This window comes from Dermacentor andersoni, chromosome 1 (assembly GCF_023375885.2).
Source record: "Dermacentor andersoni chromosome 1, qqDerAnde1_hic_scaffold, whole genome shotgun sequence".
NCBI classification, from domain to species: domain Eukaryota; kingdom Metazoa; phylum Arthropoda; class Arachnida; order Ixodida; family Ixodidae; genus Dermacentor; species Dermacentor andersoni.
Genome location: NC_092814.1, coordinates 165,379,828 through 165,396,746, shown reverse-complemented (window position 1 = coordinate 165,396,746; position 16,919 = coordinate 165,379,828). Strand labels below are relative to the sequence as shown.

General features: G+C 43.1%; 1 protein-coding gene and 1 long non-coding RNA gene across 5 annotated transcripts in view; one reads left to right on the top strand and one right to left on the bottom strand.

Annotated features, from left to right (window-relative positions):
• LPCAT (lysophosphatidylcholine acyltransferase) overlaps positions 1–10,250 on the top strand; it is a 165,305-nt gene extending 155,055 nt beyond the window's left edge. For 3 of the 4 annotated variants that reach the window (XM_050195298.3, XM_050195297.3, XM_055062709.2), the window contains exon 14: positions 7,955–10,250. In XM_050195298.3, the coding sequence (XP_050051255.1) occupies positions 7,955–8,067 (113 nt within the window). In that variant the 3' untranslated portion in view covers positions 8,068–10,250. The remainder of the gene's footprint in view (positions 1–7,954) is intronic. The other variant, XM_055062710.2, reaches the window with a different exon arrangement.
• Positions 10,251–10,366: 116 nt separating this feature from the next.
• Positions 10,367–16,281, bottom strand: LOC129380791 (uncharacterized). Its single transcript, XR_008608975.2, has 4 exons — positions 14,851–16,281; positions 13,286–13,376; positions 12,053–12,117; positions 10,367–11,981 (listed from the first exon to the last, which is right to left on the bottom strand). It is a non-coding gene; the product is annotated as an uncharacterized lncRNA (long non-coding RNA).
• Positions 16,282–16,919: the final 638 nt, after the last annotated feature.

The window sequence follows — 16,919 nt, the reverse complement described above, 5'->3', positions numbered from 1 at the left end:
ATACTCGTTCTCCTGCACCGTGTGCCTGACTTCCATTACGAGCGCGTTCCATCTCTACCTCGAGACGCTTCATTTCCAAAGCGTGTTCGCGCTCTTCTTTTTCTTTCTGTTCTTTTCGTTCACGCTCATCTTTCTCTTTCTGTTCTTTAAGTTCACGCTCCCTCTCCTCAATGGTCTCAAGGCATTCCGACAGCTCGTCATCCTCAGCTTCTAACTCAAGAATAGCCCTTAGCAGTTCTGGTTTTCTGAGTTTGTCTGAGACATCCAGACCCAACTCTCTTGCAAGCTCCAGCAATTTCGGTTTGCGCAACGACTTCAAATCCATGGCTGCTCTGAATGCTGCTTTCTCTACTGTCTACTATTGTCTTGCCGCAAACTAACCCGGCAGCAACGACAACCACAATTACCAGCTCTGTTTCTGACACTAACAAAAGCCTGGCAAAACTCAGAAGAAGAAAGTCCCGCACTCACCAAACCTCGCAGCCAAGAATTCAGCGCAGTCGTTCCGCTGCAGGCAACCAGTCATCACACAGGGCTCGTTGCACTGCTCCCGGATGGTCGTTGTGCTGCTCAGCATACAGTCAACCGCATCTCTTCGCTGCTGGCCTCCGTTGTCGCGATCTCACCGCTGGCAACCAGTTGTTGGGGTCTCGGTGCTGACGCCCGTTATTGCGAATGGGTCGCAAGCCCCAAGGGTAGCGTTGGCCTGGCGGCCTGGGGCACTGGAAGCATCCGAAGGTCCCGGCAAAGCAAGAGTAGACTGGTAACAGAACAACTTGTTTATTCTAACATAGCAAAAGAGCGGCCGGTCAGGTCGACCGAAGTGGAGAGACGGGAGAGCACGTAACTCAACAGAAGAAATCGGAGCCTCTCTCCTGGCGTCCGGGGGCAGCTGCTCTTATACTCTCGGCGTCGCGGGCCAGAAGGAAGGTCACGGGATGAGCCCACGCGACGGCGGAGCATGAGCCCACGCGACGGCGCGCACGGTCGAGCCGAGAGACATGTTGAGCCGAGTGTAGTGACGCATCGCCAACCCGCCGACGGACAGACCTCCTGGCACCTCACTTGGGGAGCTCCGCTCCCCGGCTGCCGCGCTTTGACAAGCCTGGGCACACACACACACACGCACGCACGAAGACACGTGGCACTGAAACACGCCTGGACACGCTTGGCGGGGAGGCGTTGCGGCGGCGTCGAACGGCCCAAAATGTCCGCCGCTTTGAACGAAGCCCCGGCGTTCGTTGCATCCGCGCCGGCATTACCGCGCGTTGTAGGCGAAACGTAACAGCATCAAGAACAGATAGCATGGTTCTGTAAATGGCACTTATTAAATCATTGAAAGCGGACAAATTCAATAGGTCATTTTATATCTTACGTGAATTTGTTACATTGTGTACAAGGGTTCTGCAAAAGCTGTATTTTCATATTACTAAATTTCTTGAGATTCATGTGTAAGATACCAATTTTGTCCGCTTTAGATGGATTATTAGATGCAATTGACAGAATTGTGATATCATTTTTCATAGCTGAGTTACAGAGTTGTAAACATGATAGTTTCGTCTTCTGAAAATTTTTTTATTTTTCCCAATTTTTAGTAAAAAATTGACGACATAAATAAATTTGAAGCCAACAGTCACTAGATTTTAAGCTTTTCTTTTAAATCCAACAAACCTCGTCAAATTTGGTGCAGTGGTTGCCGAGAAAAACGAATTCTCCTTTTACATGTACTTGGATGGGAGCACCCGAGCTAAAGCTTTTTCTTTAACTGTGTCTTGATTCTAGAACACAGGACATATGGGACGTTTTGCAGCTGTTATCATTGAATAGTTGTAGTGCACACAGCCTCTCAACAACTTGTCTCTGTGTACAAGTTTTTATTGGGAACATTATAAATCTTGGCCTCACTTGCATGTGAGAGACGGAACTTGTTGCTTTACGTGGTTTTAAGCATAGACATTTATTACTATGTGGCCACAGCATACACATGCTTCCTCTGTCTTTAACTTGAAATGCTCAGGTCAATATATTTCAAATTGAGTACATAAGTATATACATATGACTTAGATGAAAAACATTAGGTGATGATGCTCAGTGTACAAAGCAGTGTGGTTATTTATGTTTGTCTTAATATATTTAATGTGATGCTTTGTAAGTGCATGATGAAATTTTAAACATTTATTTTGCAAACTCGAAAACAATGTAGAAGTTCTGAATGAATTATTGTGCTTTTTATTGCACGAACGTAAAAATTAGTTTAGTGACAGGCACTGCAGGCAGCTTTTTCAAGGAACTTCATGGTGACTAATATGATAGCTTAAAGGACAAAACAATCAGAAAAATAACACCAACTCTAGTAAATGCACAGGGATGACTAGTAGTTTAATACTGAAAAAAAATTCTGCAAATTATTTTGACAAACAGTGACATGCCTCGTTGTTTATACAACACAATTTGCAATAAGTAATGAAAAAAAATCTTGTACAAAATTAGTAGGGCAAAGCTGAAGCTTACTAGTGAAAACTTTCAATAACATAAAGAATACCACCACTGCAAGTTTTACGTTTAGTGTGTTTAGGGCAATGTTAGGATATGTTCAAATGCCAGCAACACAAGTAGCTGCTGCTCATTCTATACTAGATTGGGTCACTGGGTATGTGCCAGTAGGTGTGCGCCGCTCCTCAATGAATGTGTTTGACTCCAACTTGGGCAACTAGGTATGTGCCACTGGGAATGTGCTGCTCTACAATGATGAAAAAGATCCCTTAGGTTTCCCCATGGCTCACTGGAATTGAACCCACATCACAAGGGTTCCTCAAACACAGCAACCTGACGCTTTAGCAGACTATGCCACATATGAACGTCTTTCATGCCAACACTGTAGCAAGCTGTGCTATGAATAAACTGGGTATGTGCCGCTCTTCAATGAACCTCTTGCCAACTTGGGTACATTGAGTATGTGCCACTGGGTATGTGGCAAGCAAGGGAATAATTCTGTTCGAAGGCACTGGTGCACCATGCTTTTTGTCTCACAGGCCACACATAGACTTCTTGGCAGCACCGCTAGGTGGCACCTTGTGTCTAGAAAGAAACGTGATAGAGGAGTCCAGTTGCCACATGACATGTTTCTAATGTTGAATTCCAATGGCGGAGTCTGAGCAAGTTTTTCTGCTCGTTTCGGAGCAAGTTTGTTCCAATGACAGAGTGAGGGCGGGAGTAAGGTGTTCCAATGAGAGAGTTGCAGTGGATTCAGAGTGGGAGTCACTCCGTGGAGCAGAAAAAGATGCTTCACCAAAATCGGCGGAGTGGACTGGAACTCTGCGTGACGTATTTCCTTTACCACGTTTGTCTGCTGGGAGGCGCCACCGGTCACGACTCGCGAGGAAGCAAAAGCTGCTGCACGCTTGGCGAGATATCCATTCCCCACTTTTAAAAAAGCAACAGATGAACGGCGCTGAAGAGACAAGTGACCGGTGCGGCGGTGCTGGGAGCAAACAGCGGAAGGAAATGACAACAAGCAAGGTATCCTGTAAACTCTGCGATAGAAGTTCCGCTTCCGCTTTGCTCCGGCGGCACAGGTTGTGTTCCACTCGCGGATTTGGAGGCGTTGCTCTATGCCAGAGTCGAGTGCTCGCTCGCGGAGTCTGTCGGCTGCTCCGACTCCGCCATTGGAATTCAACATAAGTGTTCGCGTGCACCAGTGCGCCATGTATTTTGGAGGCCATGCGAAGGCTTCATGGCGGCGGCGCTAGATGATGTTGAGTATTCTTAGGGAAGCGCAAAAGAGGAGTCCCACTTCAGTACAAGCCTCATAGATAACTCATTTCGACGGTGGCAATACGTTGTTTCGCTATATTGATCCAATGCTAAACGCCTTACCGTTGACAGTCATTCTGAGATGGGTTCTGCTGCATTTTTTTCTTTGATTATTTGATGCTGGATTTCTTGTGAAATGTCTGCTGTGCTGGAGGAGAACAAAATGAGTGTAGGTACCATATTGTCTCGAATAAAAGTGTACCTCCAAAGCCTAATCCTCATCCCCTTGCTTTCCTTCATAATGTGAAGGACTGATATATGAATTGTATTTAAACATTAGCTGTAGATGTTTATGTGGATGTTGTAGCAAGGTCTTAGAAAAACAGCATCACAAGCAGACTAGCTGAGTAGCTAGATGGATTTCTTGCTGAAAGTGGTTGGTAATGCACCTGTCACCCATTTTTTTTTTATTGGTAAAACAGGTCAATGTCGAACATTCGCTATTTTTCCTTACGTTTACAATAACTTTCAAGTGTTTATTTGTAGCTCTTCTCTACAAAGATGGATATTATTGCCGGAACACCTGTGGTGGTCAGCCGCATGCCCCCTCGGGACACCAATGCTTATCTTTTTGAGACAGTGACGTTCACTCGCGACAGCACTATAATGGTTGCAAGAATTGTCATGAACCACTCCACTGGTGGCTTGCCACATTCCTTCTGCTACCGCATGTCTTCTGCTCTGCATGTCTTCTGCTCTGCATGTCTTCTGCTCTGCATGTCTCCTGTCATGCATACTTCAACTCTTTGATGGACAGTGGAACATATTGGCCCCACTTTTCAGGGCAACTTCACTGCATTGTAGCAGTGAAATATAACAAATATGACTGAATTTTCTTGCGGAAATATGTTTCTGGGCCTTGTTTGAACATTGTTTAATTCATATTTCTCAATAAAACAGAATGGATGCACCAACTGCTTGCTTTCTTCTCCTTTTCTGCTAGGTTCTTTATTTCTTTCAGTTTTTTTCAAGCCACCACAACAATAAAATAAGTCTATATTGAGCTAGATTTCTTGTACAAGAGTATAAGTTGAGAAAAAGGCCAAGGCCATTTTTCTTCATTGAACATACTTATTAAAAATACTCAAGATGTGTACTCCTTGGACCTGTCTGCTTTTCTGATTTTGGTGGCATTAGGAACGTCAATTTGCCATATCCACTTCTACCAATCATAAATAATGTGTTTATTAGCCTCACAAACACATCACAATGCTATATTGTGAAAAATACATAGCATGCTTTGAGGCTTTCGAAAAGCATCTATTCTTAGATAACTTTTGTGATAATGGGCAGTCCTGACAAGAAATACTGGTACAAAGGGTGCTCAATAAACTCAATGAAAACATGCAAAAAAGCATTGACATGCTGCTTGTATTGTGAACTAGTGTACACAGGCTGCTTTAGATTATTTTATAAGCTGCCAAAAGTAAGTAGAAGCAAGTAACAAGGATATGTATGACCTGCTTGATGAAAATGGACTAGATGTATAGTGGGACACGTATAAATCCTGCTTTCTTCTTTTATACTAGATGTTTCTTAGCTTTCAGCTTTGACGTTTCACGAGCAATACCTGATCAGTAACATTTGATATGTTCACTTGTGTCCGTTAAAGGGTCAAGGGCTTGCTTGTTAGTGCAGTGAAGCATATTTTTATACCTGGCGTTTGAGTTACCTGAGCTAATGAATGAATAATAAGGTTGCAACACAAACACCAGTCCACTTTTGAAAAGCATTTCCATGAACCCTTCTGAGCTCATGACTGCAAGCACCTTAGCCTAGTTGCCCATAGTTGGCAGATACATGTAATCTTTTCTGACTTGTGCATACAACCTGTCTAGTACGGTGTAGCACACTGCTAGGAAGGCATGCTGGCTGTGGAAGGGAAGCTGTTTTTTTTAGCCTAAATGCATTTCTTGACTCTGCATCACCCAATACTGTGCTTAATTATTTCATTTTTAATCATGCAGTAGCCATTATCTTCTTTAGTTCAATTTGGGTTCAGTTCCATCCAGAATAATAGTTCAGGCACAGTTTTTGGTTCTTGCTTGGGTTCAGTTTCACACTCTGGTGTTCTTCTTATTAGCTGATTGGCAGTGATTAATTTTCAAATTAATAATGCTAAGTCACTGCATCAAAATTAGATTTTAGAGTACACTTAAACATAACAGTTTAGTTGTGTATGGTATATATTCGTGTAATGTCTCACTGAACACACACACACACACACACACACACACACACACACACACACACACACACGCACGCACGCACGCACGCACGCACGCACGCACGCACGCACGCACGCACGCACGCACGCACGCACGCACGCACGCACGCACGCACGCACACACACACACACACACACACACACACACTAAAATGAATGTAAAGAGTAAAAACTCTTATATGTGGATAAAGGCGAGAGGCTTGCCCCACTGAAACCACTCTCGGGGACAGTGCACTGGAAGGTGTGAGTGATTTGATTTTGAAGACACCTTCATTTGTAGCTTGCTTAAATTGCATGGGGGTAATAAAACTATTGTACTTAATGAATGAAGAGGAGGATGAGAGCAAAGCAACTCGGGAACGAAACGAAACCGCGAAAAAAAATAATAAAAAGTGCAAGGATGATGCACAGTTTGTAGGGTTCTTGGAGCTATGCAAGCTGTCACTAATATAATATCTGTGCCGAAATTTGTGTGAAACTGAGATTGTTTTAGAAAACATTTTTGGGGTCTTCATGTCTAAGATAGAGAATTTGAATAGTAAAAAAAAAGTACATATTGCAAGGAATAAAAACAGTTTTCAGTTTTTTCCTAGAGCAGCTAATTATTGGCTAAAATTTCAAGCCCCCCAAGAGTAGCAATGTAAAGTTTAAACAAAATGTTGTACAGAAAAGGGACCCCTTTCTGCACAAGAAGTCCTTAAGCGAAAGCAATGATACCAACACAGAATAGGTAGTGCACTAGATTTTGTTTTAGGTGTTTGGAAAAATATAAACTGTGCTTGTTTGTTTGTATAAAACTTGTTTTGATGTCATGTTGACTGTAGCAGATCCACTTAATCTTGCATTTCTAGCCATGTGAATAATATATATTGACAGGCTGTTCATATTTCTATCTGTTCGTTGTACAGAATTGCCCTGTGACAAATATTTGTAGCGAATAGTGTGAAACCTAGTTTATGTCCGATGTTTCCTGAAAAAAAATGTTTTTTTTTATGCCATATGTAGGGAAATGACCAGATTGGACCTTTACATGTTTTCACATCTTTTACACTGCCAGGAGCGAGTATGTATGAATTAGCCCAGCCACAAGTAGTATATTGACTGGCACTAGCATATTATGCAATGTTAAGATGTTCTCTTGTATACCATTGGCCAAGCTTGCATTATGTAGAATTATGTACACAGCGAAAGCCAAGAGGGCAAAGCCCCGCCCAAAAGTGGAGTGTCGTGGCAGCGAAACTGCTCATTGTGGCACCCTGTGGCAGCCGCGGTTCACTATGCTATGCAGCGCGCCGCCACCATCTTGGAGGCCACGCGCAGCAGACGCAGCTATGCACAAATGATTTTTGTCTTTTTGACAGCGCAGACATATATATTTTTCATTTATTTAACTTAAGATCAGCAATTATGTATTATTGAGAATGTTCTTGCATTCACAAAATCGGCCAATAGCATTGGTGGGTCCAGCTGCTTTTGATGACGCTGCATGATGACATTGCAGAAGCGAGAGCAAGTGATTTTTCGCTGTGTTTGACAGGAGATTGTAATTTCCCTGCTGCATGCATATTTGGCTGACATGTTCACAGCAGCCTCTACGACAGATGGCAACATTTTCTTACTGTGTTCAAAAATCGTTGCAGGGCCCCTTTAATGTGTTCTATTGATGATCAGAATTGGGGCTTGCACTAATAGTTTCTAGTCTTCCTGTCCCTGTTTTACCTCAAGCACCTAGTACCTCATCTCGTAGATTAAAAATAGTTTCCCATGCAAACACTTTGGAGAGTGCAGTGGCGGGCAAGTAAACTGCACCTCCCTAGCTGTTCATAATGCCCTATTACAATATGTTGCGTAGTGCTTCTGACACAAGTCAAATGACTGCTGTCAAACATGGATTGGTGTATTACCTCTTTTCAGAAGACTTCAAGGAATTCATTTCGATGACAAAATGGGCTGATATCTTGGCATCACCATTGGGCAACAGTGACTTACGAGATGGAAACAAGTGTGTGCCAAGCAAAGAAGAGTGATAAGGGACAGTTGCCGTGACTGTAGATACACACTGTGTTTGTTTTCTTTTGTGATTTTTATTGTTTTTAACCAAGAACTGCCAGTTCTCTTTTAGTCAGAAATTTTCAAATGTCGTTTGTTTCACTCAGTGTAAGATATTTATATTTTTTAATGTGAGACCATTTCCTGCAGAGAGCATTGCCACTATGGTCCTTGGAGCCTAGTGCTAGCCACTCAGCAATGTGGTGGACTTCCTTACATGGGACCAGATGCCATAGGTGCTGGTTTTTAGTCTGTCCCCATTTTTCTTAGTGGAAGCAGTGTAACACAGCATTGCACTTAGTTTTAATATATGTTCTAGGTACATAACGAGCTCCACCCGTGACAAAAATGGCTGTCAGTGGTGCACTTACAAGTAATGCGGCCAAAGCATGCAGTGATGCTGGAAGGAAATACAACTTGTGCAGCTTTTGCTTGCTGTTCAGCCCAGTTGGCCTTGTAAACTCACCTTTGTAAAAGTGATTGGTAGACCTTTCTAGTGTTGGGTGTTTTGCCTCGCAGGGCTTTTCACCTAGCTATTTGTATTTGGATGCCATCTTCTAAGATTGATTGATAAACAAGCAGTTTTTTGGTGATGCTGTGCTTTATAGCACTTGCAGATGCTCTGAGCTTAGCTTCAGTTTGGAAACAGCCATATTTTATTACTGTTTACATCTTGGAAGCTACCATTACAGCCTACAATATATACCAACATCCTTTTTATATGTTGTGGAACTGAGTGTAGTGTATAGCACGGCTTGGTACTGCGCGTGCATAAGAAGGAATGCAATGGAAGTAGCAGCCCAGCATACTTCTTCATTTACACACCAGTTGTGTAGCCATAGTGCAAAACTTTGCCCTTAAATGATACTTGTAGGCATGGCCGATGTTAGCTGATGGCTGCCTTTAAGCCTCTTTGCTTTGTCTCAATTCAGGGAGCTCACTCATGCTGCAAGTTAGTGACCTGCCTGAATAATACTGTGTTTTGTGAATTCTAACATCAAATAATTCAGGTTTTGAAAGACTTTGCAAAAATAAGTGCACTATGACCATCATGAAGTAGGTTTTTGCTTTCAACGTCTTGTTGTTCATGTTTGTAGATCTTTTTTATCTATTGAAAACATGCAGTAGATGACAAATGCGGAAGTGTGCAAAGTTCAATTGCGCTCTGAGGTATGCCTGAAAAAAAAAATGCTATGTCACATGCAGTTGCATTATCACATTGCAGATCACAGAAAGCTGCCCCTGAATAAATATTTGCCAGGTGTTTGAACTTCTGCACCCAAGCTCTTGTGTCACTTGCGTCTGGAGATGTTTGCTGCAGATGTGCATGCTTGCTGTCAGTGTGTATTATATGAGAAGAGCTTGAAAAAATGCTGTCGCTGAAGGATTGTTTGGATAATGTGCAGCAGGACCTTAATGAATGCATATAGCGTTCTTCAGATGGAACCAGACCAGGTGATCTTTCTTGCACTGTCGTGTGGAAAGCCTGTATGCTGCTTAGCTCAAGCTGCCTTGGCTCAAGCTATGGTTGATGTAAATGTTATTGCTGTTTGTTGTCTCAAACTTTGACTGCTTTACTTAGGATTGCCAAAGGCTGCATGGATGAATGTTGTGACTTTGTCAAGCCCATTCAGTAGCTTTTAGGCTGATTCTGGTGTGATGAATCTTGGCCAAATTTGGCAGAAAATGTCAGCTTGTAGCTTATCCTTGTCCCAGTTGTTTTTATCAACTGAGAGGGATCTTTTATGCCCATATTTTTGTACTAGCATTCATCATTGGTGTGCATGGAAGCAAATGCATATACAGGATTTCTTGTTTCAGTGTCAGTGGCTTTATGTTTATTAATGAGATATGCTTTTTTTCACTTAAATTTGCTGATTAATTTTGTTGTGACTATAGTGTGGATGATGACACAGTTGGCTCATAATTTTTTAACATCATACATGTTCATTGTCTGCTAAAAACTTGTTTGCATTAGGTATTTGATGTCTGTGAAGTTGTAATATGATTGTTATTTGTAAAGTATGACAAATTGGGAGAAGTTGTAATACTACTGATTTCTTATTTATGTCTTTACCGGTCTGCATGCATTATTGTATGGAATTCACTTGTCTGAATGTGGTATGAAAAGTAATTAAAAGTAATTCAACATAAACCACTGCATCTGCCCTCTGCCTTGTTGTGGGCTGTTGGCTCTGGAGGACAATCCGAATTGCTGTCTCCCAGATTTCGGACCTTGCCATTGAGTGCGGGAGTTGGCCGAGGTTGAGGAGGACATTGAGATGAAAACTGGAGGTTTATTTACATTATTTACAGTAAAGATACAAAGAAATTAACAGTCATAAAGTCATTGCTGGGCGGCAGCAACTCGGACGCTGCGGCCCGTGGCAAGAAGCCCGAAAGAGATGAATGAATGAATGCTCCCTTGCTGCTCCCGGTCTCTGGCTTTTAACCCCTTCGGTGTCTCAAGGTCACAACCTGTTCAGCCAATCATCGAGCCCGCTCGGGTGTCGTCATTTTCGGCCAATGGTAGGCACCCGTGGGAGTGTAGTCACATTCGGCTCAAGAGGGTCACTCCATTGGCTCCACTTGTCCGAGGCATTACTTGTCTCCGGTATTGCCTTCCTGGTCTGCAACTGCTGTCACAAAGGCGGATGGGGGGGGGGGCTGCTCCCAGGGCTTCACGGTGCATTACAGCCGTCGTTGCCTCGTGGCTTGTAAGTGCCGTCACAATAGGCGGATCGGGGTTCCAAGGGCTTCATGGTGACTTACAGCCGTCGTTGCCTCCAGGTTTCCAAGCGCTCAGCGGTGGGAGGTGGTTTGTTCTTGAACAACCTTTCAGAGCCGCAAAGCATCTTTGCTCGGGACCCAGGTTACTTGGAACCGTGCCAGGCTCCCATTTCATTTTCAGGATGAGTCAAGTAGTGGGACAATAGCTCCACATAAAGGCACACGAGGTGGGGGACGCCAACTTGTTTGGACATGCTGCGCCTCGGGAACGTAGTAGATGTGCTTCTGCGCTCCTTAATTAGGTGTTATGGTGATTTGAAGTGGTCCGGTGAACTCGAAGAAGGCTCAGGAAAAGGTCCCGTATCTAACAGGGCACCCTTGGCAACAGTAAGCTAAAGAAAAAAAAATATGCACGATCTTAGGTTGCAATGTCTGTGTGGTTTTACTAGCAGCAAGCCAAATGTGATATGACGTCTTTGACAAAACTACTTCACACTGCTGCATCAACAGCATCTTGATATCTCAGATGTAAGAATCCTAGGGAAGTCCATATGTTGCATAAAGACGTTCCATATGTGACCAACAGGTTAAAAAAGTGTGTTTTGGTGGGAGCTCATCATTGATGAGGGATCAACTAGGTGGTACAGCCACTTGCATTGAAAATTAAAGGCAGGTGGCCACATCGTGAGATATTAACGGCTTGGACTGAGGTTCAAAGCAATGGACTCATCAGTTGGGATATTCACCACCCACCTTATTTCCTCACGTTCATTTTTATTATCAGTTTTTTTGCAGTATGTGAGGAAAATGATGAAAATGGTGGTAAACGAAGAATCTACATGTTGATTTTCACCATATAACTTTTGGCACACATAATAAGTGCTCGCACGCTGTCAGTATTTGGGGCCCTGTCGATAGTATCTTTATTGTTTCAAGGTGGGCAGCAAGGTCATGACCTACTGTAGGGAAATCAGCACCAGTATTAACAAAGGCTGTTACTTGTTGCCAGTCAGCAAAAATGGTAAAGCCTGCAAATACAATTTTTGGTAGTGTTAGGGCTTGTCGGTTCCATGGTGTCCTGCAGTGGCAGTAATGAGGGCTTTTTGGTGTATTGACAGCATACATGGGACCTTACTGCTTGATGTTGCTGCCTTTAGTTTTCCTGCAGGAATGGTGCCAAGATATTTCTGTTAGGGATGATTCATGGGCTATCATCACATTGTTCCTACTTACTTTCCAGGATACTGTCACATTAGGTGAACTGGATTCAAGCATCTCTGCTAGTGTTGCAATGCACCCTAAACCAGGAGGAGAGGACACACATTATATGAAAAGAGGCTATTTAATCAGTGACACGGTTGCAGTTGTTGTTGCCTTATAAAAAGATGGTATATAACCACAATGTAGGCTTGGCCAAGGTTGCCATGATAACAACCTGGCAGGACTACATCTCGCTAACTAATGCGGTTAATATATACCACCTTTTCTTTAGTTTGAAATTTAAAAAAAAAATCACCTAGGACAGATAGTGAAGTTCTGCTTTTCAGGTACGCATACTTCTAGATGAGGCTGATAGTGTACAAGTAATCGCAATGTTCAGATAGGTAATTAAAGAGACGTGCAAATTAACTTTATAATTGTCCACCTTAGAGTGCACATTGCAATTATGAAACTGAAGTGAGCAGTAATGAAGTCATCATTTCTGCTTAGTAGAAATCCTAAGGCTAAGATTTGAGATATAGAAAAGGTGCTACCTAATATTCGTGTTTCAGCTAGTTTGCCAAAAGCCTCCTCCTAGCAGTTCGGGATGATCTTAAGTGGAACAGCAGTTCATTTCTTTAGCAGATTTTGGAAACTGATATCTTGAAAGTTTAATTAGCTTGAGCATGTCTGCTAAGCAGACGATTTCACTAATGCACGGCTTGAATCTTCTAAAGTGACTAATTAAAAAGTTAGTGTCTTTCTAATTAGCCACCTGGCCATTTTGATTTGGCAAGTAATGTTCGCAGCCCTTCAGCTAATCCGCCTAAACATATCTGAGCGTGTAATTTGTGTTATATTTTCAAAATAAAAATCTGTTCAAAGAAAAAAACACCATATTACTAATGCATAAAACATCAGTAAGCACTTGAAAAGTGAATGAGCCGATTCATGGCAAACCCAGAAGGCAAAAGAAAAAATGCATTGATGATGTTGAAAAAGGGTTTTAGACATGCAAGCTCCCGTAGCAGCAATAGGGAGTTTTCGATTAGGGGAACGCAGGCGGTTGAGGCCCTCTAGCGCTTCGGGCCATGGCACTGCGGATGCGCAGACCATCTGTGCATGCGCAGTACCGTGGCCCCAAGCGCTAGGGGGCCCCAAACGTTCATGTACCATTGTCGAAAACTCTCTAATAAGTTCGTGTAAAACATACATACAACGACATGCAAATCTCGTGTAACGTGTTAGAAAATGTTTTGCACTTACCGCTGCACTGTTCTTGCTCAACTTTTGCAGAAGGATCGCATTTTGGACTCTACATCGTTGAGTGAATGCTTGCCGCAGTTAATTGCCTGATCTTTAAGTAAAAAGTGCAAATTTGCATTCATTCTTGGAGATTCGATCCGATGTCGTGACAAAGCAAACATCAACTTGTGTCGCCGCCTGCCGGCAGCTGCAGAGAGCAGCGAGTCAGGCAGGGTTGCCGCGTGTTGCAGACTAGAAGGATACAAAAAAAAAATTTTTTTTGCATCCCCGGGGAGTAGGCTCCAGAGGAGCGAGCAACATGCGGTAACCCTCCCTGACTGGCTGTTTTGTATAGCTGCCCGCAGGCAGCAGCAAAAGTTTATGCCTGCTTTTAATGCTTGTGCTGTTGCAACAGCAGCTCCTACAAAACAAAAAAAAGAAAAGAAGAGGAAACGAGCGAGTAGGTTTGGGAATTAGCCCAAAAACACGCAAGTATGGAAGACTGGTGGCGACACTGCTGAGAAGTTCCCGCACCAGGTTGCAGGGACGTCATTGATTTTGGCAGCTTCTGCTCGGGCCTAGTGAATTGTTTATGAGTGAAGATGGACTACATTGAATTCTAAAGGAGCCAAAGGCTGACCTCGGCAAGGTTCCTGAGCTTTTACTGCGCCACAACGACCGAAATAAGAGAAAGTACTTTGAAATCCGTTACGTCACCATGATGCACAGGCGCTAGTGTTCCGGTGCGGAATTAAAAACATATGGAAGTCTGGACTTTATTTTCTGTTCTCGTAAAAGAGCTCCTACCGTGAAATAAATGAAAGCAACATTTTGAAAGACTAATTTATCAGCTTAATCAATTTAGTGTTTCTTTGTCGTGTCTCTTTCAAGTGTATATATTCTGGGGTTTTAATTGCCAAAACCACGATCTGATTGTGAGGCACGCTGTAGTGGGGGACTCCGGATTAATTTTGGCCACCTTGGGTTCTTTGACGTGCACCCAATGTGCCTTTCCCGTAAAGGTGAACTTCTACCTTAACTCTACATGCATATTCTAAGAAGTTGAGGACTGGGTATTGCACTGTTGTGTACGACAAATAGCCAAAAAATATATTTGTTTAGAATAGATTTTTTAATATAGAAGAAGGGGGGAAGAGTAGCAGAAACTAAGCAATGTGTATGCATATTTCACCAGCGAATTAATCACCGTGGAAATGCCAAGAAATAGCGTGAAACGAAAGCATAAACCTAAAGTTTGTGTTTTCTCACGCTTGGTAACCGGCACCCCGACATACTGTTGATTTTTCTTATTTCTTTTGCTTTGCACTAGTGTACGTTACTAAAATTAAATTCCGGGGTTTTACGTGCCAAAGCCACAATCTAATTTATGAGGCACGCTGTAGTGCGGGGCTGCGGATTAATTTTAACCACCTGGGCGTCTCTAAAGGGCCCCTTACTAGGGAACTTAGTAAATTTTGGTTATACGCTGGAAGTTGTTTCGTGCCCTGTAGGGAGGTTTCTGCCGCACGAAATTTTCAGATTGGTTCATTATTAGCAGAGACACAAATATTTGAAATGTCGCAAACCCATGGTTTCAGGAGGCGAGCTGCACTGCCAACATCAACACACTCGCCACTTGCTCCGTCTAGTTTCCGCAAGCAAAATTCCTTCCCTGTGTCCTCCCATACCGGAGCCGGAGGATCGCGCCACGTACACGTCATGGTCTCAGCCTTATTCTTTTTCATTTTTTTCTTCCATTTTTGTTGCGAGGCGCACTTCCGGTGACGGTGTCGCGCGCGAGCTCGCGCGCTGTTGGGTTTGTTTCATTTCGCTCTCTACACGAACTTGCGAACTGTGCACGAGAACACCTGCGTTGTTGTCTGGCTGCTTCTGCGAAATGGATTCCTCAGGGCGCGCACGTTTGCAGAGGCTGGTCCGGCTCATGGATCCTCACCGTGATACACCGCGCCATTGTACCGTTGGAACCGTAGTCAGGCACGATGCCCCTAACTAGCGGTATGATAAGCGAGTGCCACATGAAAACTGCGATAGGCACAAGCGGATGAAAGAGCATGATCGCGCGCAGGACACGGTAGGTAAATAACATAGTTTCGTTCTCTGCGCGCGCGGCTGCTCGACGTGGGAACAAGCACACGAAACGGAAGTACATCCAATAGTACATCTCTCTTGCTACAGTACCAGAGAGAAAAAAAAAAAAAAAAGAGAACGCGCAGACATTAGGTTTGTATGCATTATTTCTCTAAACTTTAATTCGTTTATTGAAGAAATAGATAAAACAAATAAGTGATGTTACCTTGAATGATTTTCGAAGTCACGTGTCACCAGGGGTAGCACACTCTCAAGTTCAACAAATGGCCACAGAGGGCGAGAAAATCGACCGCGCGCCGCTGCTAACAAAGCCGAGGTAGTAGCATCACTTTCGGGATTCGTTCGTTAGTTCCAACATTTCCCGGTAGAGGCGTCGTAATAAGCGCAATTTTATCTTACAAACTTTCTCTTACAATTACCGAAGCATTTTCTTTTACATAAAAACAGGGCAAAATTATCATTGATAATTAGATATTGTGCTCTTTGTTAGTAAGTTTATTGTTTCTTCGCCATTATAAACGCAAATAGCGTTCAGCATCATCGATCTTTCACGTGACCTCTGGCCTGGATTTAAAATTTTTACCGGTATTTCCGAGTGCACGGCGGCACGGATTCATTCGTTCGTACACTCAAGACTGCTTTGTTTCTAAAACTAGTTTCTTGCGCTTCGATGTCTCGCGTTATTTAACTTGGGGTGAAGTTACGTGTTTGCAAGCGGACATGTAAGCCCGGCAGTTGGGTTTCGGTCGTGAGCCATTCGGAACAGGTCTGCATCGAAACGGGAGCTGGATTTTGCTGCGGCTGACAACGGCAATAACGGTGAGTCGTTTAACACCGCTGCTTGAATCGTTATATAATATCCGTGTCATTACCTTCCAGGCGGGCACAAGTTAACGAACTAGATCCTGCATTACATACGGGCAGTGAGGATCTCAGTTGCTGTTTCCTAAATAAACCTTTACTTGCGAGGCTGTCGTTTGGTTTACACACACAACCAGGAAAGAAAGAGCGATATCGGAACGCGCGTCTCATTTTTCATGTTATTGTAGCCGTGGTTGTAGGTGACTGAGTAGCCTTATCAATATACATATTAAACATTTTTTTCGAGTCGGCCGGCAACGTCTTTCGTCCACAAAACCGAATAATCCTTTGGTAAAATAAAGTGAAAGTACAGCATTTAATGTATTAAACAGTTGCAAGCATGATAATTCACCCATATTTCGTACTTGTTGGTTCCAAATGTTCTTGCTGTTCAGATTGGTTTACCGTAGGGCATTTATTTTTGCAGTAGTGAAGCGGTGCATCACGTTCGTGCAGAAAAATAATGCATCAGTTCTAATAGCTTCATGACTTTCATGCATTTGCTTGTGGAACTAGCAGTGTGATCACTTCTAGTGTATAAATGAACCCACAAATGTTCTCATTTGTGATCTTAATAGTACTTGCGCTGTTGACATGCATTGTAGTTAGGCAGACATCAATTTTATGGACAATAGCAATATTTATTTAACATGCTGCTTAAGCACCCTAGAACAGACAGTGTACA